Source organism: Staurois parvus, unplaced genomic scaffold (genome assembly GCF_062004578.1).
Source record: "Staurois parvus isolate SC_StPar_1 unplaced genomic scaffold, SC_StPar_1.0 ptg000520l, whole genome shotgun sequence".
Classification (NCBI taxonomy): domain Eukaryota; kingdom Metazoa; phylum Chordata; class Amphibia; order Anura; family Ranidae; genus Staurois; species Staurois parvus.
Genome location: NW_028318316.1, coordinates 2331763 through 2354331, shown reverse-complemented (window position 1 = coordinate 2354331; position 22569 = coordinate 2331763). Strand labels below are relative to the sequence as shown.

The 22569-nt window shown below is 40.0% G+C and overlaps 1 protein-coding gene across 6 annotated transcripts in view; it reads left to right on the top strand.

Moving 5' to 3' along the window:
• Window positions 1–22569, top strand: part of BIRC6 (baculoviral IAP repeat containing 6) — a 407575-nt gene that overhangs the window by 102653 nt on the left and 282353 nt on the right. For 5 of the 6 annotated variants that reach the window (XM_089690188.1, XM_089690192.1, XM_089690191.1 and 2 more), the window contains exons 15-23: window positions 1325–1456; window positions 5180–5355; window positions 5462–5592; window positions 9699–9860; window positions 11869–12000; window positions 12566–12663; window positions 12744–12891; window positions 14443–14576; window positions 17347–17493. In XM_089690188.1, the coding sequence (XP_089546314.1) occupies window positions 1325–1456; window positions 5180–5355; window positions 5462–5592; window positions 9699–9860; window positions 11869–12000; window positions 12566–12663; window positions 12744–12891; window positions 14443–14576; window positions 17347–17493 (1260 nt within the window). The remainder of the gene's footprint in view (window positions 1–1324; window positions 1457–5179; window positions 5356–5461; window positions 5593–9698; window positions 9861–11868; window positions 12001–12565; window positions 12664–12743; window positions 12892–14442; window positions 14577–17346; window positions 17494–22569) is intronic. The other variant, XM_089690190.1, reaches the window with a different exon arrangement.

The window sequence follows — 22569 nt, the reverse complement described above, 5'->3', positions numbered from 1 at the left end:
GTCAGCCACATATGGTTTTAGAACCAGTGAGCCTGTCTAGTCTCTTGTCTAATGGCCTTATTTAAATTTTAACTAAAAACTCTTCCTGCGCCTAGTGAAACACCCTACTATAGGTTCTATCCTGCTGCTGTGCAATGTGATCAACACAAATTGTAAAAAATATATAAATAAACAGCGCAAACATAGACCTCTATATCAAATCAATATACAAAGTGCAAACATATATAAAAAAATAAATAAATAGTGAAGTCCATCAAAATTAATAAACACAAAATTCAAAAATAGTTTGTGCAAACAGAAATTTTCAAATTCTTCTTCTATTATAAAGAAACTTCCACCTTCCACCCGTGAAAACCAACATCAAATGCACTCACCAGATTAAGGTGAATGAAACGCCTTTTAGGAATTTATGGGATCCTAAACCCTCTTTGGTATCCACTCTATAGGAATCCTCACCTCCAGCATAGACTCCACCATCCAACCAGGGAGAAAAAACTCAGATAGTGTAATATTGCAAAACACCATTCATAAGTGAAATCAAGGATTAAGGCCACTCACATTATAATCGCTTTAAAAAGGCATATTTATTAAGACCAGCTTCTTTCCAGATGAACAGTAGATGTAAGGCAACCTCTCACAGAATCTCACATCACAGCTCCAGGTTACAGCAGAAGCTCCACAGAGACCACACATATACAGCGGCCATCTTTTGGGATCTGTATATGTGTGGTCTCTGTGGAGCTTCTGCTGTAACCTGGAGCTGTGATGTGAGATTCTGTGAGAGGTTGCCTTACATCTACTGTTCATCTGGAAAGAAGCTGGTCTTAATAAATATGCCTTTTTAAAGCGATTATAATGTGAGTGGCCTTAATCCTTGATTTCACTTATGAATGGTGTTTTGCAATATTACACTATCTGAGTTTTTTTCTCCCTGGTTGGATGGTGGAGTCTGTGCTGGAGGTGAGGATTCCTATAGAGTGGATACCAAAGAGGGTTTAGGATCCCATAAATTCCTAAAAGGCGTTTCATTCACCTTAATCTGGTGAGTGCATTTGATGTTGGTTTTCACGGGTGGAAGGTGGAAGTTTCTTTATAATAGAAGAAGAATTTGAAAATTTCTGTTTGCACAAACTATTTTTGAATTTTGTGTTTATTAATTTTGATGGACTTCACTATTTATTTAATTTTTTATATATGTTTGCACTTTGTATATTGATTTGATATAGAGGTCTATGTTTGCGCTGTTTATTTATATATTATTTAAATTTTATGCTGCTTTTAATGTTGTCCATAATAGTTTGTAATATAGTCTTTTGTTTGGTAGGCCCAAGATTGTGTCCATTTTTAGAAGAGCACAAAGAAGATATCTTGTGTGGTCCTGTTTGGCTAGCAAGTGGCCTTGATCTTTCAGGTCATGCGGGCATGCTGACATTAACAAGTCCTAAACTTGTGAAAGGTAAGTTAGATTTTCTCCTTGCTCGCTAAACAGGATTTAAAATTTACAGTCACTCAGCTGTTGGTAAAACTTTCATATTTATGCACAATGGAGGCCTTAAGCTTCAATTGCCCACTAAAAATACTTTATTCTGTGTGTTCATTGTAAATGTAGGTGGAATTGTGATTTGAGGCCTTCCTTTTGGGATATATAGTATTTTTAGGTCTGGGTTGGTGTTTATCATGCAGCGTGAAAGTAGCAACACACACACAGGTGTGCTCTCAGTCCTGACAGCTTGGCGATTAGAGAGCATAGACTAATTTCTAAGATCGTGGAGTTCAGTTTTAGCTTAGCACTGCAAGAATTTCTTTACCTGAGTCTTAATATTTGGTTTGTTGCGTGCTTGGCTTATATTTGAATATGTATATTAATTTAATAAAAAATTTTTAGAATACCATACTAGAAAATCATTAAATAGTTACTAAACGCAGGACCCTACTTTCACTGTATCTGGTCTCCAACAGTACGCAGAAAATGCAATTATTTTAGTAAATATAAACAGCTAAATACCTTTTCTCATCAGCAGTTAGAGCAGTCTTGTGACTTCTATCAGTGTTGAGCGGAGCACTGCTTAAAGCTTGTAGGAGGAGTTTTCTCTAGGAGGATGCAGAACCGCTGACCTCTGTCTGGGCAGTGCTGAGTGGCCCTGTGCTAATCACATGCACTCTCCCAAGAAAAAAAATAAACCTATCAATACACACCAAACTGAGCATGTGCAGAGTGACTCCACACAATATATTTTATCAGGAGATAAAAGGGGAACACTGGAAGAAGGGGAGTATCAGAGAAGTCAGGATAAAACAGCATTTTTTACACAATGCAGAGGATTAACCCCTTAGGTCTCACAGTGAGTATAACAAGCATGCTTTACTGCATATACAGGCTGATTTTACTGTTGTGCGTTTGGTAACACTTTAAATTTGCATGCAGCATTTATTTTAAGTTTATATGTGTAGATTTTATTAAAAGATAAGTGCATTATTAATATAAAAAGTTGAAATGACCCTGCATTTCCCATTTCAGGCAGATTTCCTCTTCAGAAGTATTGAGTGTGGTGTTGCCGAGAAATACTAGGCTAACCTTGACAGATTGGCCAGTGCAATTAGAGCTTTCTAGAGTATGCAGGCACTTCAAGGTTCAAGAAGAATTTATTACACAGGCCAACACACATTTTGGTGCATTGAATGTTAGACCTGTTCCTGAGTGTATTTGACTCGCCAGTTTTAAAAATGGCATCAATTTTCCTTATCAGCTCTAGTTTTTGCGATACAGCTCAAATGCCATATACCACGCCTTACTCTGGTCGTCCATCAACAATCAGGAATTTTGAATGTAGTGTTTAATTTAATATAAAGCGCTGAGCAAACTCTTGGCGCTATATAAATCCTATATAATAATAATAATATCTGTGTAGTATGAAATGCATAAAAAAGTAACCATAACCTCTATGGTGTTCAGTCTGAAAAAAAACTGAAACTGTATGAGTGGCAATATACACACCTCCTATACAATCATAACTACAATACAGTTAACCTATACTGTACTTTTTCCAGTGTAAAATTAAAGTTGGACGCATGTAAACACTCTCCCTATATCTGCTAACTTGTATGCAAAAACATAAACTAGGTAACAGAAAAGTTGATCAGCAAGATCATTTCAAAAACTGCCTAAAAACATTATGTAAAGAAATTAGAGCTGATGCCATCTACTCAAAGCATTTTTCTGAATCGGCACCCCAAATAACCCTCCAGAACAGGTCTAAAAAGCAAAGCACCCAAAATTTTATTTTTTTTGTTGGGCTGTGTTCTATAAATAAAAATCATAATCTGAAATACAGATGTAAAGAGATCATTAAAAAAAAAATCCTATTCCATCACAAAAAAAAACACATTGCATATTATTATACAGGATTTATATAGCGCCAACAGTTTGCTCAGCGCATTAATTCATGTATATATTGCATGAAAAACAATTTCCACATAACATTTGCACAACAAATACCCCTCTATCTAATTTAGCTAACCCCCATTCCTGGAGATCAAAAGATGTATAGACTAGGGAAAGAAGCTATTTTTCAGCCTTATAGCGCAGGAGGCAATGCCCCTAAACTTCTTACCAGATGGCAGCAATCTAAACTGAATATTACCTCGTTGAAAACTATCCTTAACACTGCAGGATTTCCTGAAGACATTTAGTTTCCCCTATTTCGTTAGTACTTGGCAGAACCACCCACATAATTTCCTTTGCTGTTTTTATCACCCTCTGTAAGGCCTTTGTATATTGGACTGTGTAAGGTCCCTACAGCAGAGAGATGTGATAAGACAATACACTCTCAATGGCAGTCTCAGGACACTGAGGAGGAAATACAATCTAGTCCTGCCCACCAGGTAGGATATGTGCTCTGTCCATGACAAATCCTCAAGTGTTGGAACAGAAGCCCATGTACCCTCTTTAGCTCCATTACACCAATCACAACCAGCTCATACAGTGACTAGTACCCCCTACTTCTCCCAAAATCTATTTTTTCCTTAGTCTTCACCATGCAGCTTCTTTGCTATCCCTCATTCTCCCCACAGCCATTGTTTTTAGCACTGAGTCTACCTCAAAATGGATATGGATCACTTTATATGTGATATAGATAGATAGATAGATATTTTTTTTTTAAATTTATTTCAGGTACTTATATAGCACCGTCAATTTACGCAGCGCTTTACACATATATTGTACATTCACATCAGTCCCTGACCCTCAAGGGGTGTACAATCTAAGGCGTGTGTGTGTGTGTGTGTATGTATGTATGTATATATATAGATAGATAGAGATAGTATATGAGATGAGCAGGAAAAGGCTAGAAACATGTTTGTGTGAAGGACTACCTGATCACATGACCACTGTTTTTTGGCTGTCATGGTGATCACAAAATTGGTAGCTGGTCCTGTCAGCTCAGGGACTGTCTGTTAGCTTGGTCAATGTGTTGAGAGCACACTGAGCACAGAACCTCTGGACGCATATTCATGGCTTGTGGGTGTTAAAGTTCACCCACTTTGCCACCACATATGTGTTACATGGGTGGTTGGAGATTAAAGTAATCATTTTTTGGCTACAGGTTTGCATTTCCTAATGGGGGAGGGTTAGTTCCTTTTGTAAGGCTGTTAGTGACATCAATGCCCACATTTCAGAGTTATCTCCTTAGTTCAATATAAAGGGTGTCAGTACAGAAAGTGAAAAGAAATCTCCCAACGAGTAGACAAGCTTGTAGACAGCCATTTTTGTAGAAGACACTGGAAGGCCTTTTTTTTTCCTTTTAGGGTTCATTAAAGAATTACTACACTTCATCTGAGCACCACAATGCAAAAATGCTATTTACTTTTTAATATTCAATGCAAACAGTCACATCCATCCATGTCTCCATGTTTTATTTTGCTGAGAAATCACTTTGAAAAACACCCCGTAGCATTTCTGGTCATGACCATCTTGAGTAAGGGCAGATGATTGACGTAGCATTGACTTCCTGGAATTCATCTGCCCTTAGTTCAGGCATACAAGCAGAAGGGCGTGCTTAGCTGAGAAAACCTCCCCTCCAGAAGACTGCTGGGATGTATGACATAATTTGCCTAGGCAAGAAACCAAGAAATAAATGAAGAAACTTCTGGCTGTGAAATAATGTAAATGTTTTTGTCTTAGGAATGGCTGGTGGCAAATACCGTTCTTTTTTAATTCATGTGAAGGCTGTAAATGATAGAGGAGTAGAGGAGCTGTGTAACGGAGCCCGGCCAGTTGTGCGGATACCTTCATTAAAACCACAAAGTGTGAAAGGACATTCTCTTGCCTCGTTATTGGCTAAGGTTGTTCCAGGCAAGGTATGGGTGTATTTTGTGTGCAGCACTTTTTGTGTTTCCTTCTTTTTTTTTTTTTTTGTGTTTTAGTTCCGTACAATTGACTTTTTTCTTTTCTCCATTTTTGAAGGATAAGTCTGCAGCAAAAATTGATGCTGGCACATCTTCTCGTAAAGTTGATAACCTCAGAGGATGTGACCTGCTCCAGGAAGTTTCTGTCACCATAAGACGCTTCAAAAAGACATGTATCCCAAAAGAAAGGTAGGTTAGTTTTGCTGTGGACTAATTTTTCTGACCCATATTGAAATGGGAAGTTCTCAAGACCTCCCCCCTAACTATTGCCTTAAAAAAAGTAAATTTTTTTTTAGAAATTCTCTTAATTCTTACATATTCCCTAAACAATAGGTAAAGCGACAGTTGCATGTTCTCTTTATGGATTAATCAGCCCTAATGCCACATCTACCTACAGCTTATTTGCATGTTTACTTTCTGGTGTACAGAAATTCCAAAGCTGGGATTCTTCCGAGCTATCCATTTTGGAATCCCTGTGGCTATATGGCCTTAAAGAGGAGCTAGGTGAATCTGGAGACCACAGTTAAAAGTGGTCTGGTGGCTTTATTGAAGAAAGTAATGGTTTGTTTTTTATAGCAAGCTCATAGCTGTCAATTTATTTCTTTGTTATAACATCAGAGGATTAGGCCCATGCACACAGGTGTATAATGCCCATGCCTTCAGATCTGTAGTTTATAAGGCAGCAGTATTGTATCTTAGGGCCCCATGCACACTGATCTGTATTGGTGTGCAGTGTAAAGCTGCATAAAACAAAACTGGAAAAAATCTTCAATTGAGGACAAATGTATAGTGTATTTTACACTGTACATGTGCAGGCCGCAAAAAGGCACTCTTATTGGCTACTATTGCTGCTCATGGCCCACATGTAAATATCAGCATTATGTAGTCAGCTTTGCTTGTGGTGATTACACAATATTAATGTTTACTAGTCATCCCCAAATGGCTACCTGTGTTCTACCAGTTAAGGATGCTAGGCAGCAGGAGCTTTCTGTATCCTAGCAATCACGGATGCTAGATGGCAGGAACTGTTCTGCATCCTAGTAACCAAGGACACTAGAAAGCAGGGGCCTATCAATGTATAATTAGTGATTTAAGAGTAGCAAATTGCACAATCGTAATATTTACATGTTGGCCCCTAGCAGTGGGCCATGAGGCATGCAATTGTTGGCACAAATGTTACATGCTTACAGTGTATGGACAAGATTTTATGTAGAATTTTCCTTCCAGCAAAGTTCTGCATAAAATGATATGGACTATGTGCATGGGACCTTGAAAGAATTTAGGTAAAGTATATTTTTAATAAATGCAGCTGTGTTATTGGCCACATGGGGAGTGCATAATGAGTCTTCTGTCTGCTTTGTTATAAGGGGTAGTCAATTACAGTCGTTATTTAGCTTTGCAAAGCAGAATGCACAACCTGCTCGGGTAGCAGGCAAATATTGCTTTTTTTTTTTTTTTTTTATAGTTCACAAAAGGACATAGGATCAGCATTAACTCTGAGACAAGTAGATTATACTGCTGCCTGTAGGTGATCGGATACTAGGAAACAGAGCTTATTAGTTGGCCAGATTTAACCACTCCCATAATACTGCAGTTTTATGCTTTGTGTCTTAGGAAAATGGAAGTCTTCTCTCTGCTGAGAGAAGCAAACTCTTTCCAATACATTTAGTTTTTTATTATGTTTTTTCTACCTTCAGTCAAGCTTCTTTGCTTAACTGCAAAGCCGGGATGGTTAATTTATGCAGTTCCTGTCAATATGAATGAGGTAGGGTCGGCTGGTTATGTGACCTTGGGGCACTGGGCTCTGATTGGGGCCCTCTCCAAACACCTGGTGTACTGTGCGAGTAGCTGCAGAGTGAACACCTGGTGATGGAACCTCATCCTTGCAATCTCCCTAGTGAGTGTGCCCACCAGAGGGTTTGAAGACTGTCTGAATGGGGGCTTGTTTCCTGGGTCCATGTGTCACAGACCCTTAGTGGAAATTGCTACCTGTGCCATGTTTGGATTGTATCTCCTGGCTGCCTTACTGACCCTACACTGCTCCTTATTGTGTTTTTGTCACTGCACATGTGCTGCCTCCTATGTTGCTTGTGTGTGCACCTTCATGGCCTTTCTGAACTTTTACATGAAGCCTGCACCACTGTGTTCGTCCTGCAAGAGATCAGCCATGATCTCCCTGCTACTGAAATACAGCAACAAAGTTACAGATGGCCATATAACCTCCTTTGCTTCTGTAGGTGGTTTCCAAGTACTCCATTGTGCAAGTCTGCGTATTTGCATACTTTTGCAATATGTTGAATCATAGGCGCAGATGTAGTAGTCCTGCGGGCCCTTCTGGCTCACAATTCACTTAACAGCTCCAACCTGCACAGTTGTCCCCTTCTGTTTCCCACATGCTGCATTGGGTTTCCAAGAGCATAACCCTTCCTCAATGTTGTTTAGGAAGGCTTTCATTGCTACCACATCAGATTTCATTGCTAAAATCACTTCCATGATAGATAACGAACAGATGAATTCCAGGTCCTTACTTGGTTACATTAGTGCAGCTTTGATCAACATAAATATGCATATTCCATACCTGGCTGTAGAACCTAGAAGCTGGAAATCACTGACATAGACCCCGCTAACCCTGTTTTCTCCACTTGCTTCCATGTCACTACTTGACCTCTCTGCAGCTTTTGACACGGTTGACCACCCCCTCCTCCTCAAAAAACTGCACTCTCTTGGCCTCAGAGACTCCGAGAACTCTAGACATGTTCTTTGATCACACACCCAAGGTCCGGCAGATGGACATAGCAGTAAGGGCAGGACATAGGAAGAATAAGGCTTTGGAAAGTGTAAGCCCTTTCCAAGGTCTTATTCTTCCTACTATATCCTGCCCTTACTGCCGTGTCCATCTGCCGAACCTTGGGTGTGTGGTCAAAGAACATGTCTAGAGCCCTCGAATCAATCCTAAGTGAGCCCTCCTGTTCTCCAGCAATTTGAATTTAGGCTTATTGCCCTGCACTACTGTATTTATGGGCTTTCAGATGTCCCCAGACATCTGAAAGCCCATCAGCTGAATAGCTGAATTCTGTGTGAGCTGGAGCACAGATGAGTAGTAACTGCCAATTTTGCAAAACGGTCACAGAGGGAATAAATAGGAAACTGCAAAACTGCACTTTTTGGCTTTCTTTTAAGACTTCTAGGACTTTTATTATCTGGCCTGATTGTACTATTAGCTGCTAATGATTGGAAAAACTTCCAGAAATTCAGGGCTGTCACAGGGAGAACACCAGTATGCTAAATGAACTGGGAAAACCTGCACTTGTTGGCTGATTGGAGAGACTTCTGCTCTCCTGAGGACACAAGGAAAAAAATGAGGCTTGCTGGTTGTGGGCAGGACTATCCTTTTCTGGATAACAATTTTTGTTGCATGTTCATTTTTTTTTATGCTGCTTACCATTCACTGTTTTACTTAGTAGGAAGTCAAGGCCCATCATAGGGGATCAGAACTGGAAGCCAGAAATATCACTTGCTGTTATCATGCTGTGTGTGGCTAGTCTGAGTGCAGCTTATTTGATTGAACAAATTGTAGCGTTTGTGGCCAGCTTTGCAGTTGGCCTTTATCAAATAAAAATGGTTGTTTTGCTACAGACCCAACTACTGAATCTTGCAAACTCATCCAAATTTAAATATTGTATATTGGGTCATGTTTACTTGTTTCTCTGCAGGTAATAGATTGTACAGTGAGGTGAGTTTACTGCTGATAACATTCTCACCCACCTGATGTGATTGAGCCCTCCAAAACCGATAATTCAGGTGGTTATGTGGAGCAGAAGTGGCATAGCAAGCCCCTACTTTCTTTGACAGCAGTCTTTCTCCTGCAATCTGCTGGTTTGCAATGGTTATTTTTTGTGTAAATAATTTTAGTTATGATTGTTTACTGAATTGCGTCAGTCTATCTGCTCTGTTTATGGAACATAAACTTATATTGTCAGCAGTACCATCTACAGAAAACATGGGCTTATAATGATTATAAGGATATTCCTAATGACTTTCAGTCATCAACCAAGTGGTTCCTCATCCTTTCACAAGTTATAGATTACCTAGGTGTTCCCCGCCAGTACTGTGACACAGTACTTACAGCATACATTGCTGGTCCTTGCTCCTATTTTTCATAAGATGTTTATTTGAAATAACTTCCTGTGTTGTATGTATTAATGCCTGTGAACCTTGTTCATTAATTTTCTTTCTTTTTGGTTTTGGCTGGCTCATAATTTTTAAAAACATTTTTTTTAATTGTATATATTTAGAGTGCAACGATGTGCCATGCTGCAGTTCTCAGATTTTCATGAAAAGCTTTTGAACACACTTTGTAAAAAGACAGAAGATGGACTGGCTATTGAACATGCACAGAGCTTAGTTTTGGATATCCTTTGCTGGTTAGCTGGTGTACATTCAAATGGTCCGGGCAGGTAAATAATTCATATTTTTAGTACATTCAAATAGAAGATCTGAATATCCAACAAGTTTAGCAATGTTTCATAAAAATATCTACTCCGATAATCTAGAAAAAAGATACAGATTGTCTTGTGCAGGTAGCTGTCAGGAGTTTTTATTTTTTTAGCTGGATTAAGAATTAAAAAAAAAAAAAAATTTAGAAGGTTATTGATTTTTTGTTTCATTTTCAAGCTGTCAACATACATTTTGTTGTTGATTGTACATTATTTTGCAGCACTTCCCAAAGACATTTTTTCCATACCTTTAAACTTTTGTGTCAGTGGTTGTTTAGTCCGTCAGCAAGCCTGGTCATTGCAAAGTGGGATACATAGACATGCCTTTACTTAGGCTAGCCTTTCTCAACCAAGGTTCCACCTGAAGTCCTCTGAGGTGCCACGGCATCCTGGTTGAAAAAAGCTGTCCGATTCGACTGAACTCTGACTCCACCGAACATCAGCACAGCAGGAGCTTGGTCAGCATAGTGCAGTGAAGAGCAGTGGCAGGGGAAGGTGGCTTTCTGAGTCCTGAGCTCTGCGCCTCTCCCTACCAGACAGTACCCGGCCAGCACCACCCACAGCCATGTGGATTGCAGTGGAAGAGCGGTCCTGCCCTGAGGTTCTGGTGAGAGGAAAGCAGGGCGCAGAGGGGATCAGAAGGGAGGGTGAGGATTTTGCTTGCAGAGCTTGGCAGAAAGGGTGATTGCATAGGTATGCCAACAGGGGGTTTTGGGGTACAGATGTGAGCAGAGGGGGGTTTGGGGTACAGACATGAGGGGGTTTGGGCTACAGAGGTGAGTAGAGAGGGGTGTTTGGGGTACAGAGGTGAGCAGATTGGTGTTTGCAGTCTAGAGGTGAGCAGAGAGGGGAACATGCAATGTAATTTTGAAGCCTTTTCATTTGAATGGACAGCAAATCACACTGGAACGCAGAAGTAATGTATTCCCCATGCAATTCGGTGCCTGCAAACACACTACATATGAGATCTGTATTTGGGGTACCATTACCAATGCATTATCACCCACTTGCAGATCGCAAGGGCAGCACAATCACTTGCAGTGCAGGAAATGCACACGGAGCGCACCTTTTCCACCCCACATTCTGGCGTGAACTGACCGTAGTCTCTGACTTTTTTTTTTTTTTTTTTTTTTTTTTTTTTTAATCGTGCCTCACCGAAAATGCACTGCATTTGCTAAAGGGGGTACCAATAAGAATTACACCCTGTGCATCTGCTATTTGTGTGCATGTCAGGTACGCACGTGATTTTGCGAGCATTCCCCAACAAGCAGTGATGTGATCCAGGCCTTAACTGGGGTTCCTCGAGACTGAAAATTATTTTCAAGGGGACCTTGGCTGAAAAAAGGTTCAGAAACACTGACCTAGGCAATTCATGCTTTGACAAAGCCAGTGTTTGTCTAGGTTAACTTTGCAGTGCTGCACACATTCTAAAGCAAAATGTATGTGCTGAAAAAATTTGGCATTTAATAGAGATATTTTATGAGCATAAATTGACCCCTATTCACACTTTTTTGCATCCCCTCCACACACGCACTTTACTTTTAGCAAATCAACCCCATAGTGTTTTTTGTGCTGTTTATATAATGCATATAAGTTACACAATGCAAATTATTTAATTAAAGTGCACAAATATGAAGGGGTCTTAAAATAAATGAGCTTCCTCTATTGCAGTGTACAATAATTTGCATTAAAAAACAGCATGCTGGAGCAGGTAGGTGAAAGGAAGCCCTAATGTGACTTGAAAGATACACTACTGCTAAGTTACTGGATCAATATAAGCCCTAGTCCACAAACTTCTGCCTTCCCCTCTAATTAGTGTTAATTCTTCCAGTGTATGCTCTCCATGTGCTTTAAAGGACTGTGTATTATGATTTAAAGCATTGATTTGAACATGAATGTTTCTAAATGTCATAGCATTTAAGAGCACACAATTTAGATATATTCTGTTGTAACTTTTATTTCTTTTAAGTTTAAGGGAAGGAAAAGAGAGCCTGCTGTCTAAAACACGGAAATGTCTGTCTGATATTGTCCGCACATGCTTTTTTGAGGCTGGAAGAAGTATTGCTCACAAATGTGCAAGGTTCTTGGCTCTCTGTATTAGGCAAGTACATTTTTGTTTAGAATATATGTAGCTGTTTGACAGGGTAATATGGCTGCATTCCTCCTTCTATATCTGCAGTGTCTTGCTGCCCTTGTTTTAAATCAAGGCTTCACATTATTACACCTCTCATGAAATAAATGGAGACTGTGATTTTGGACCTATGATTTTGAAACTTTGAGTTGCCTGCCTGTCATGCTGACACTCTTGGGTTAACACTTTGCCTCTCAACTGGGACATGTAGGCAGATGAAGACTAACTTTTCCTCATCTGTGGACCTGTGTATTGTTAGGTATTTACAAAGAATTTTAAACTTGAGGGTCAGCATAACTGGATAACAGAATGGAGATCAGCAGTGGCAGACCTACCGTATATTGCTTTTGTATGCAAATATTTGTCTCTAGCGCTGATGGTCTCTAAGGATTTAAAAAAAAAACATGGCTACAAAAATTGGTGTAATTTTTTTTCAGAGTCTGTTACTCTCTCTTGTATATAAAATGGTGATCATATGAAACAAGCTTAATTTGAGGCTATTTTTTGAAGGTTTTGACATTCTTTTTCCAAATAGCAATGGCAAATGTGATCCAAATCAACAGGGATTTGGCTATGTCCTTTTGAAGGCTTTGCTGGAGAACATGACATATCTGCCTTCTGCTGCCACTGGAGGTATGTACAGTCTTGTGTTATGTTATGTAATGCCATATATCATTAGTTTCTAGCTGTTTTTACTTTATTTCTTTCTGTAGGTGCTGTTTATTGGTATTTTGTTCTGCTAAATTATGTTAAAGATGAAGATCTCGCTGGCTGTAGCACAGCCTGTGCATCCCTTCTCACAGCTGTGTCAAGACAGTTGCAGGATCGACTAACACCCATGGAAGCTTTGCTGCAGACTAGGTAACGAATCCAGTGTCTGAACTGCTTATGGTTTGTGACATTCAAAATACTGCTTTACATTCAGGCTGCAGTTTTCATCCTCCGTTCTGCTCCCTGCATTTGCTTGACTGTATACTTAGACTTACACAGAATTTTTGACTTGTGCAGGAGTTTCTGGGGTTTGGACATTTTTGAAAAAACTGTTTGTCCTGATAAAATTGTTTTAACCAAAACCGTATTTTCATCTGATTTAAGTAATGTCTGGGGCTTTTAAAAACAAAAGGGGCTTTATGGCGACTTAAACGTTTAATATTTTTAACATTGCGCTGTTTATCTCCTCCTCCCCTCCCTGCCTCTCTGCAGCACTGCATCCAGGGACTAGCAGGGAGGAGAGATACCTTGCACTGATTGGGTGCTCGTCAGGAAAGGGAAGTGTCAGGCTTATCCTTTATCCATGTTGCTGCCAGAGCTGTTTTTGCGTTTTTTGCACACATTTAAAAAATCATTTAAGGCCTGAAGAGGAAACAAAACCCCCAACATTATATATTTTTTGATATCAGAGATCCTAGAGAGGTTGCATCGAGTAAATAGATATCCAAAATGTTAAACCTTAATTTTGCGTGCACTTGTGAAACAACAAACTTTAGTACTCTATATTTTCTATAGGCGGTGCTTTTAAAGCCCCTTATAGGTCATCAGTTTAGCGTACTGGAGGAGGTCTGGTGCTAGAATTATTACTCTCATTCTGAGATATGTAATTCATGGCGATATGTAACATGTGTATCACAATTGACGGTTTCATGTGTAGGTTCCCCAGCGCGTACTTTTACGTTTGTGCGTGCGTACATATGTGGGGGTAGGGACCTTGACAGATTTGGGGGAGTGGGGGGTTATATGCTTGGGTGTAACTTTCATTTTAAAAAAAAGTGCCCCCATGTGGTTTTTTTTTGGGTGACAGGTTCTCTTTTTTTTTTTTTTTTTTGAGACATCCAGGGTCTGAAAGACATTGGATATCTCCTCTGTGCTCCCCTGAATGTAATGCAGTGCACATCGCACCACATTACATTCTTTCCCGGCCTCAATGACTGGGAATCTGTCAAACAGCAACCCGGAAGTGATGTGACGGACAAGAAGGGGAGGGGAGCAGATGTGTCTGCTCTTTCCCCTTCCCTATACCACATCCTGCCGGCACCCACTGAACCAGTCCTGGGCCCAAAGATGGGCAAGTGGAGCCCAAGACATATATAGTGGGCTGGGGGGAAAGGCTGGCACTGTGGGCTGTGTGCAAGTAATCAGGCGGCAGCGCTGCCACTCGAATGCTTCCACCTGACAGGCTAAAGGCAAAAAGAAAAAACTACCTGCCCGGCGCCCGGAACTACATGTCTCGAGCGTCGGGCAATATGAATTGCACATCCCCGAGTTTTATTTCTTGATGGTTTTGCATTTACAGCCTCATTGGATCTTTTCATGTTTGATGTTGATGGTTTGCAGTTTAAATATTTCTGATCTATTCTGTGATTTGTAAATTACTACATTAAATTTCTCATTGTTGCAATGCATGTTTTGCCATAGATATGGGCTGTACAGTTCTCCGTTTGATCCTGTGCTGTTTGATTTGGAAGTCAGCGGCTCTTCCTGTAAAAATGTGTACAACAGCAGCTCTGGCATACAGTCAGATGAGATTGACCTTTCAGATGTTCTCCTGGGTGAGTCATTCATTTTGGTTTAAAATGGCTCTGTATAGTATGTGACACATTTTAGTATACTTGTTCATGTGTAGCAAACTAAAGCTGGCCAAAAGATGGATCGAAATTCAGCTGGGTCAGTAGGGACTGGGCGAATTTTGATCCATCTATGACTGTTCCTATTCAAGAAGAGTTGATCTAGTGAACGGCGACTCTAGAACAGGGCGGTTGAAAAAGTTCACCACATACAACCGATCAGCACATACAGCCAATCGACTGCAGAAACGTTTGGTGCATTCTGAAAGCGGAGGATTTCTGCTGTCAAAATACAACACAGAAGGGTGGACTCCTCTGTCCACCTTGATTGTGAGGATGGGGGAATCAGTTTTTTTTTTTTTTTATCAGCCTGTTGGCCTTTGAGGAAACAATGAGAAAAGAGCCAGGCAGTTACCATTTTACCAATCATCAGGCATAACTGCAAGATTGTTCATCCATCCATTAGGGTGCATTGCAGCACATAGTTTCTTGTTTCCTTTTCTTGTCTTTTGGGGGAAATTCATGATCACTTATAGGACCGTTTTTTTTACTTCACGGATTCTTGAGGAAAGATGCATGGCACATTCATTTTTGCAAGTGTCAATTCTTTTACCACTTGCAACTGCCACACTGAATTCACTAAGGGGCCCATCCACACCAGCAGATTGTGCGTGCTCCCTGTCATGTGTTTTATTACATTGCAGTACTTTTTTTTTATATACATTTTTTTTAAATTGAACGAACACTTTGAGCTCTCTGCGCAACAGTAAGTTGCAACACTGATACAAATGTAACCCTTTTTTGTGCCTTCATTTTTGCTTAATGTACACCAACTCACTAGTTTGACTAGGGACATAGACAGTAATTGTATCTCCTGTGTCCTTACATTGAGTCTGTCTTGATCAACTCCAATCAATCCATCTGGTTTAATGAGCCCTGTGTTTTAGACTTTTATCCAAATGATGATTCCTTCTTACATTTAACATCTATCAAGTGAGAGGTGAAAAATATACGGTGATTCCCTATGCTAAAACTGAAATTGAAGGATTTACATGAATATATTAAATCAAAACATGAATCTGTTTTCCATCTGTTTTGTCACGTTCATGCGATAATTTAAGTTTTTGGGGTTGTATTCGATTTGTACAAAGAGAGATAACACAAATACTTATAAGTAAATTATTAAAATGTATTAAAGTACTGACAGCTATAGTTAATATTAGAAAATATAACAAGAATACATAATAATGATGCTGTCCCTCCCACTTTCATGGCGTGACAGATGATTACAAATGACTGTATGCATGATGGCAAGCTCTGAAGAAGAGACTGAATGTTTCAAGTTATAACTAGTATAATAGATTTGTGTGTAAGGAATGGCCAGCCCATGGCCAACTCCCCTTGCAAGCAAAATTATCTTTTAAGAACCTGGTCAATTTGTATTGAAATTCATTTGACATGAGTCAGCTGAGATAACCAGTCTTTGTTCTTGTATAGCCCCTTAACTACGGCTTGGAGCTATTCTTAAATATTGTGAGATAATTAGACATATTTAAATAAGGAAATATGTAATTTGCAATTTCCCTATCACCACGGATTGGAATTGAACGTAAACCTGTGTACATTTGTTTCTATTCAGATCTGTTTTGGATAGGCCCGAAAAGGAAAATGGTGACTGTGTGAAATACAGGAGTATAACATATTGTTTCAGTGCTCTTAACTAATCTACTTTTAGTCCACATCTGATTTGGCCCCTCCCAAAAGGAGCATCCTTAACATTGATCTCCTGCTGAGACAGATGTGAATGGAACTGATGTCGTTTGGTGTTTTTACTACTTCCACTGATAGAAGAAAAACAGATCTGTGTTCAGCCCAGATACATAGGTTAATTCAAAGGTGGTCTCACTAAAATAAAAAAAAAAAAAAAAAACCTCTCTACAGCATTGGTGGTCTGTATCCTCTGTTGCATTGAGCCCTGGTTCACATATATGCGGCCGTGCGGGCTGCGTCTTGCACGGGCAGGAGAGTCCATTCATTTGAATGGACTCCCGTGACACGCAGGGAAGAACTCGGTTCCCAGTATGGTTGCTTTTTCCAGTGGGGACGGCATGCCATTAGAACTAATGGCACCCGTGGGTCTGCATTGCTCTGTGGGGGTGGTGCGGCTGCACGGATTTTCGTGCGGATCCGCAGCGGCACCACACGCACATATGTGAACCTAGCCTAATACACTGTGTCACCTACAGTGTTTGTGGTCTGTGGTGCTACTTTCACTTCTTTCTGACTGCCCTGCCCTGGCACACTGTGCTTTGTCTTTTACACTGTTTTGTTTTTTTTTTTTTGCTTATTTTTTTTTCAGATTGTTTGTGACTATATCATTGTTATTTACAAACCAGTTTTAAGAGAGCACCGAGTACCATAAATATAGGACAGTCAGAATGATTCTGTCTCCCTTGGGTGCCTGTGTGCATACTTTTTTGCTCTTTCATCCATGGTTTTTTTTCCCTGCATTGTGGTAATATTTTGCTCCTTGGTCTTGCCATTCACTTTAAAAATTCAGCCACTTGAACAGGTTGAAATATTTTTTCGGCAGTGATAAAATTTCACAGTGCTGTGTGAAGAAAAGATAAATTATGATTGTGGTTTATTTAACAAACACCTTAACCTCAACACAAAGTATAAGGTTGGTTACAGATCAAGAGATTTGTTTTTCAAATACTGTAGTTCACCTTGGTATGTTGACATTTCTTCACAGGTAATGGAAAAGTTAACAGTTGCACAGCTGCAGAGGGCAGTTTTACATCTTTGACTGGCCTACTGGAGGTAGAACCATTGCATTTTACTTGCGTATCAACCAGTGACGGAACCCGAATAGAGAGGGATGATGCAAGTACGTTCACTGGTATATACAATTTTTTTTCTTACTTTTAAAGTGTATGCTGTTTCATTAGATTATTGGTAATGAGGTATTTTCAGTCATACGCTAATAGTTTTCAGAATGTTTGGTTTATTTTAATGTCTTTAAGCTGATCCTAGCCTAAAGAAATATTTTTAGATTTCTAGAAACGTGTATTTTTGTTGAATTTTGGCCTCCTTTGTGAATTTCTTCTAGAGCTATGCATTAATACACTCTCCTGCTCTCTGTGCAGCTTTTCCTGTGTTACTCCCTGGTCACCTCAAGTCCGACTTTGAAATCGTGTGACTTAGAGAAGTTTCACGATTTCAAAGTCGGGTGAGATGCCAATTTCAGGTGCAATTTGTAAGACATCTAACACAGATGTGTATGCAAATCGCACCAAAAGTAGTACATGTACTGCTTTAGAAATTGGTGCGGCTCCAGCCAAGTCAGAACCGCACCGATTTGACCTCTCTAATTGCGAACAAGGCGCATGGCATGCAAATCATATGCCAAGTTGCACCTGATGTGACCGGGGTGTTAACCCCTTTTGCTGACACACCAGTTTTTGCAATCTTTTGCACTTAAGTTAAAATGCCCATTTTATGCTTTAGGTTAAAACCCCCAGGACATATATTTTCTGAAAGCATTGGCCCTGAAGGATAAAATAGTGGCCGTTGCTATTTTTATGTGAGTAAGTATTAGTGCAGCTATTTATCAAACCCATAGTTTTAGTAAAAATATGATTGGTAATCTTAGTGCACACAAACACAGATATACTACTCAATTACCCATTATTGCACAGGTGGAAGTGATCAGACTGCTTTGTGGTTGCTAGAATCACTTGCTTAAGTGAGCTCTTGGTCGGCTGCTGAATGTACACAAACATAAATCCTTACATTGCTGCTTTGTCTCCTTGTGCAGGGTGAACTGTTTTGCATATGCCCCTTGAAGGTTCTGTAGGCAGCCTATAGCAGTTTGATCTGCTGAGTGGTTCCCCTGGTCTGCACTTGCCCACAGCTGCCCCCTAATTTGATAGGCACGATGTTTAACATGCATATGAGCTTGGCACTAGTGCTGTTCACTCAGTCAAACAGGCATACTGTTAGGTGAAGGTAAGTTGGCACTGCCATCAAAGATGTAATATTTCCCATTACAAATTATTAAAATTGCTATATTTTTCAACAATTTAAATGAAGATATTTGTTTTTGCTTTTACAAGCCCCACCTAAAAATGCCAGTCAAATCTTCCCACCTAATTATGCAGAGGTGATGCTTTTCCCTTTGTGCCGGCTATGTGCAGTCCAATGTTGATACATTTGAACGTTAGTATCTTATCTTTTTTATGGCTATTGAAGGATGTAGTTAAATGAGTATTTTACCTTCAGTTCAGCTTTAACATAAAGCTCTACTCCAGACTGATGTTAAATGGACCTATGCTGTGGGTCCACCAAAATGCATGGTTTAAATCGGAGTGATGTGGCCCGCGATCTCCTGGTCTGCGATGGTGGATCGGTAGGCTTAGATTGTGGTTTGCCGACCTGCCATCCCAGAGCATCAGAATGCATGGACCCAGCATCAGCAACAGAGGAAACAAGCGGCCATGGAGGAAACAGGAGCTGCATAAGCCGATTCGTCCTCTGCTCTAGGTTCCTGTCCTAGGCAAAGTAATATCACATGCACTTCTCCTGAGACCTATCAGCCTAGCGATGCCAGCACTAGCTGACAGAGAAAAAGGTCAGTGTATTAAAGATCACATAGTTCTGCATTGCATTGGGCATATTGGCACTTTTAAAAAAGGGTTCTTAGGCTACTTTCACACTGATTTGCAGGTGCAGCACAGTGCACCTGCATCTATCTATCTATCTATCTATCTATCTATCTATCTATCTATCTATCCAGAGCAGCTTTCTATCCTGCTGATTTGGTGTGCTTTCTGAAAGTGCACCACACCTGCAAGATATAATAGAAGTTTATGGTAAACCTCAGCGCATCAGTGTGACAGCAGCCTTATGGGGGGCTCAGGACAGTAAGCTCTCATTTTCATTTGCGGTTTGGTGGGCAGTAAATCCCCATAGTTGAGGCTTGTTTTACCATACACCCAACCACTCATGTAGCGTGGGGGGGGGGGGGGGGGTCGCGGTGGCGACCCTGCTTCATGCTCCAGGGGGCCATTAGAGCCGCAACCTTGCTACGTGCTCCAGGGGGCCAATGCAGCCGCCCGGTGAAATTCTGATTTACACTTGGACAGGAGCAGTGGCAGGGGCAGCATATACAGGAACCGATCCTCTCCTCTCCAATTTCCTTCTAACTGCTAAAAGGCAACTTCTCCTCCTCCTCTCCCTCTTGCTGGCATTCAGCGATTGCAGGAAAATGTTTAATATGCTATTCAAAATTAATACATTTTAAATTCTGAACACTTTCATTGAACACTCCCTAAATACTTTTGTGGCTGGGGGGAGTTGAATTGTTTACATGTTTTTTCCCTGCTCGCCCAGCAGGTGGTGCTCTCCTGTATTGCTCAATGCTCTGGAATGTGATTGGGCTCTTGCCATCCTTTCATACAGTGCAGGACTGCTGTTCCTGCACTGTATGCAATGACATTAGGAAGCTGTGACAGGCCGAACAATGAAGTGGAGATGCTTCAGGTGACAAAGTGGAAGTTAGGAATAAGGTAAGTATTTGCACTAGGCAAATTCATGCAAGTACAGGGGGATCCCACTGCATTGTTTTATTTAACAGCAGCTCAAAATGAGGCTTTAACGAATGTTAGAAATACATATTAACCTTTATTTGCCAGTATGCATATATATACAGATTTTATTTAAAAGAAATAAAAAGTGGGTTTCCTTGCTGTATTCTATGTCAGAATAAAACTTGAGACCGAGCTTTCTAATAAAGAATTATTAATTTGCTTCTGGGTGTAAATTGCAGATTGATCTACAGAGCTGTATACAGCAGGCTGCTAAGCTGGTTCTGGAGGACATGAGATTGCCATCTTCTGGTTAAAAACCTATTGAAAACCTTTATTAAAAAGCATGTCATATTTATTTGAATTTTTTTCTTTTTTGCTCTCCCCATAACTAGTCCAAATCCTTTCCTAATTCTGTCCTTCAACAATACCACGGAAATAATAGAAAAACAAAACTGCTGTCTAATATAACTGGCATATTTTTGGAGGTTCCTCAACATTCTTAAAGTATTCCTAAGTGCCCCCATTCTGCTTGAATGCTGGTTCTGGTTGGCCAAATATTGGACCCTTCTAGTAATGTTGAATCTTGTCTGCCATTTATTACCTCCCACACATTGAAGCAAACTATTGTAGCAATGGGCCAGTAGGTATATATGGGCTGGGGCTCAGGAGAGAGCAGCATTGTAGGCACTAATGCTAATTTTCCTGGAGTAAATTCCTGCACAGTAGTTTTGACTAGGGGGTAGTATATTTTATTGATGTTTTGTATGTATAGTCAGAATACAGTTAAGGTTATGGAATGGTTTTTTTTTTGTTTTTTTTTTTTGCTTATCAACAAAAACAATGTAAATGGGTAACCCACAGAAAACTGCACTGCCCTACATTTATTAAGATTTTCTTGGAGAGAGCTAAACTTTACAATTATTTAGGAATTGTGTTAACCAATGATACTTGTAACTTAAGGCTCATTTTTAGACTGTTAGCAAAAAGACTCTAGCAGAAGTTTTACTTATCTCTGGCTATGCCTGTGCAGTCAGCCCTCATAAATTTGTATACGGTCATACTTTGCATCTCCAGTGGAAGGTGTAGGATATGGTTGGCACCTAAACTCTGCTCCTACGTGTAGAGGTCCTCAGGTAATAGCAAGTGGAGGCAGATGTCCAGATTCCTTAAAGTATTGGGCAGAAACAGCGGGAAGAGGAATCCCACCCCCAAAAGGGCAAAACTTCAAAGCAATGCCAATACTTAAAAACATTACAACCAATGATCAGGCAAACCTTAAGTCATGTAATAAAAAAAAATAGAATAAAATAATAGAATAAAAATCATACATACAATACAGTACAATCACTAAAATGATTAAAACAACAAGTGTTACCATCTAATGATCCAATTACATTGCAATAAAAAAATGACATGTACCATACCTGATTTTTGCTGCCTGTGCCCCCATTGGGGAGATTCACCCTCTCTTTATCACATTTATCATTATCACTGAAAATAAGAGCAAATTCCAAATTTTATTTTGGCTCCACAATGGTAATATATGGGAAATCTTTCAGTTGGTACACTAGCTGTGGTGACTCTGACGACCAAAAGGGATTTGTCATTTTGGTGGGTTTTCCTCATTTTCTGTTTTAGCTATAGACCAGGAAATATAAGGAAATATTTCCAATGGGACAGGGTTTATAACCCTCCCTTATACTATTCAAAATCAACCCCTTGACGCCGACGTCACACAAATATGCGGCCTCACGGAACTGGGCTTTTTTCCGTGGGGCCGCTTATTTGCGTACCTGTCTTTGTTCAGGGAGCGCGCCGCACTGCGCGCTCCCAGCACAAAGACCGCGGTATCACTGAGAGCCCCGGGTCCCATTCTAACGATTGGGACCCGGGACTCCTGATTCCGTGTCACATGATCACTGTGATAGCCTCCTGATTGGCTATCACAGTGATCAGTCACTGTGCAGCCCTGCCCCCTTGTTTTTTTCTCTCTATGAATGGAGAAGAGAGATACCTTGTATCTCTTGAACTCCTGGCATAGAGAGGAAAAAAAAATGTTTGTAATAAAGAAATTATTAAAAAGTAAAGGAAAAATACCTAGATCAAGGTTTGATCTAGTTCAGTGCCAGGGTTATTGTTTGGGTCAAGGTCAAAAGGGCAGGGTCAAAAGTCAGGATTAAAAAAAAATTGGTGTCAATGTCAGTGTGTTTTAGGTAAAAAAAAAAAAGACAAAAACAAAATGCGCACAATTGTTTCTGGGCTGTACTGTGGGTACAAACAACAAATAACATACACATATATGGTATCGCTGCGATCGTCAAGAGCTGAAGAATTTATTTTAGGTTGTTCTTTGGTGGTAGGTTATGGTAGTAACAAGAAACACACAT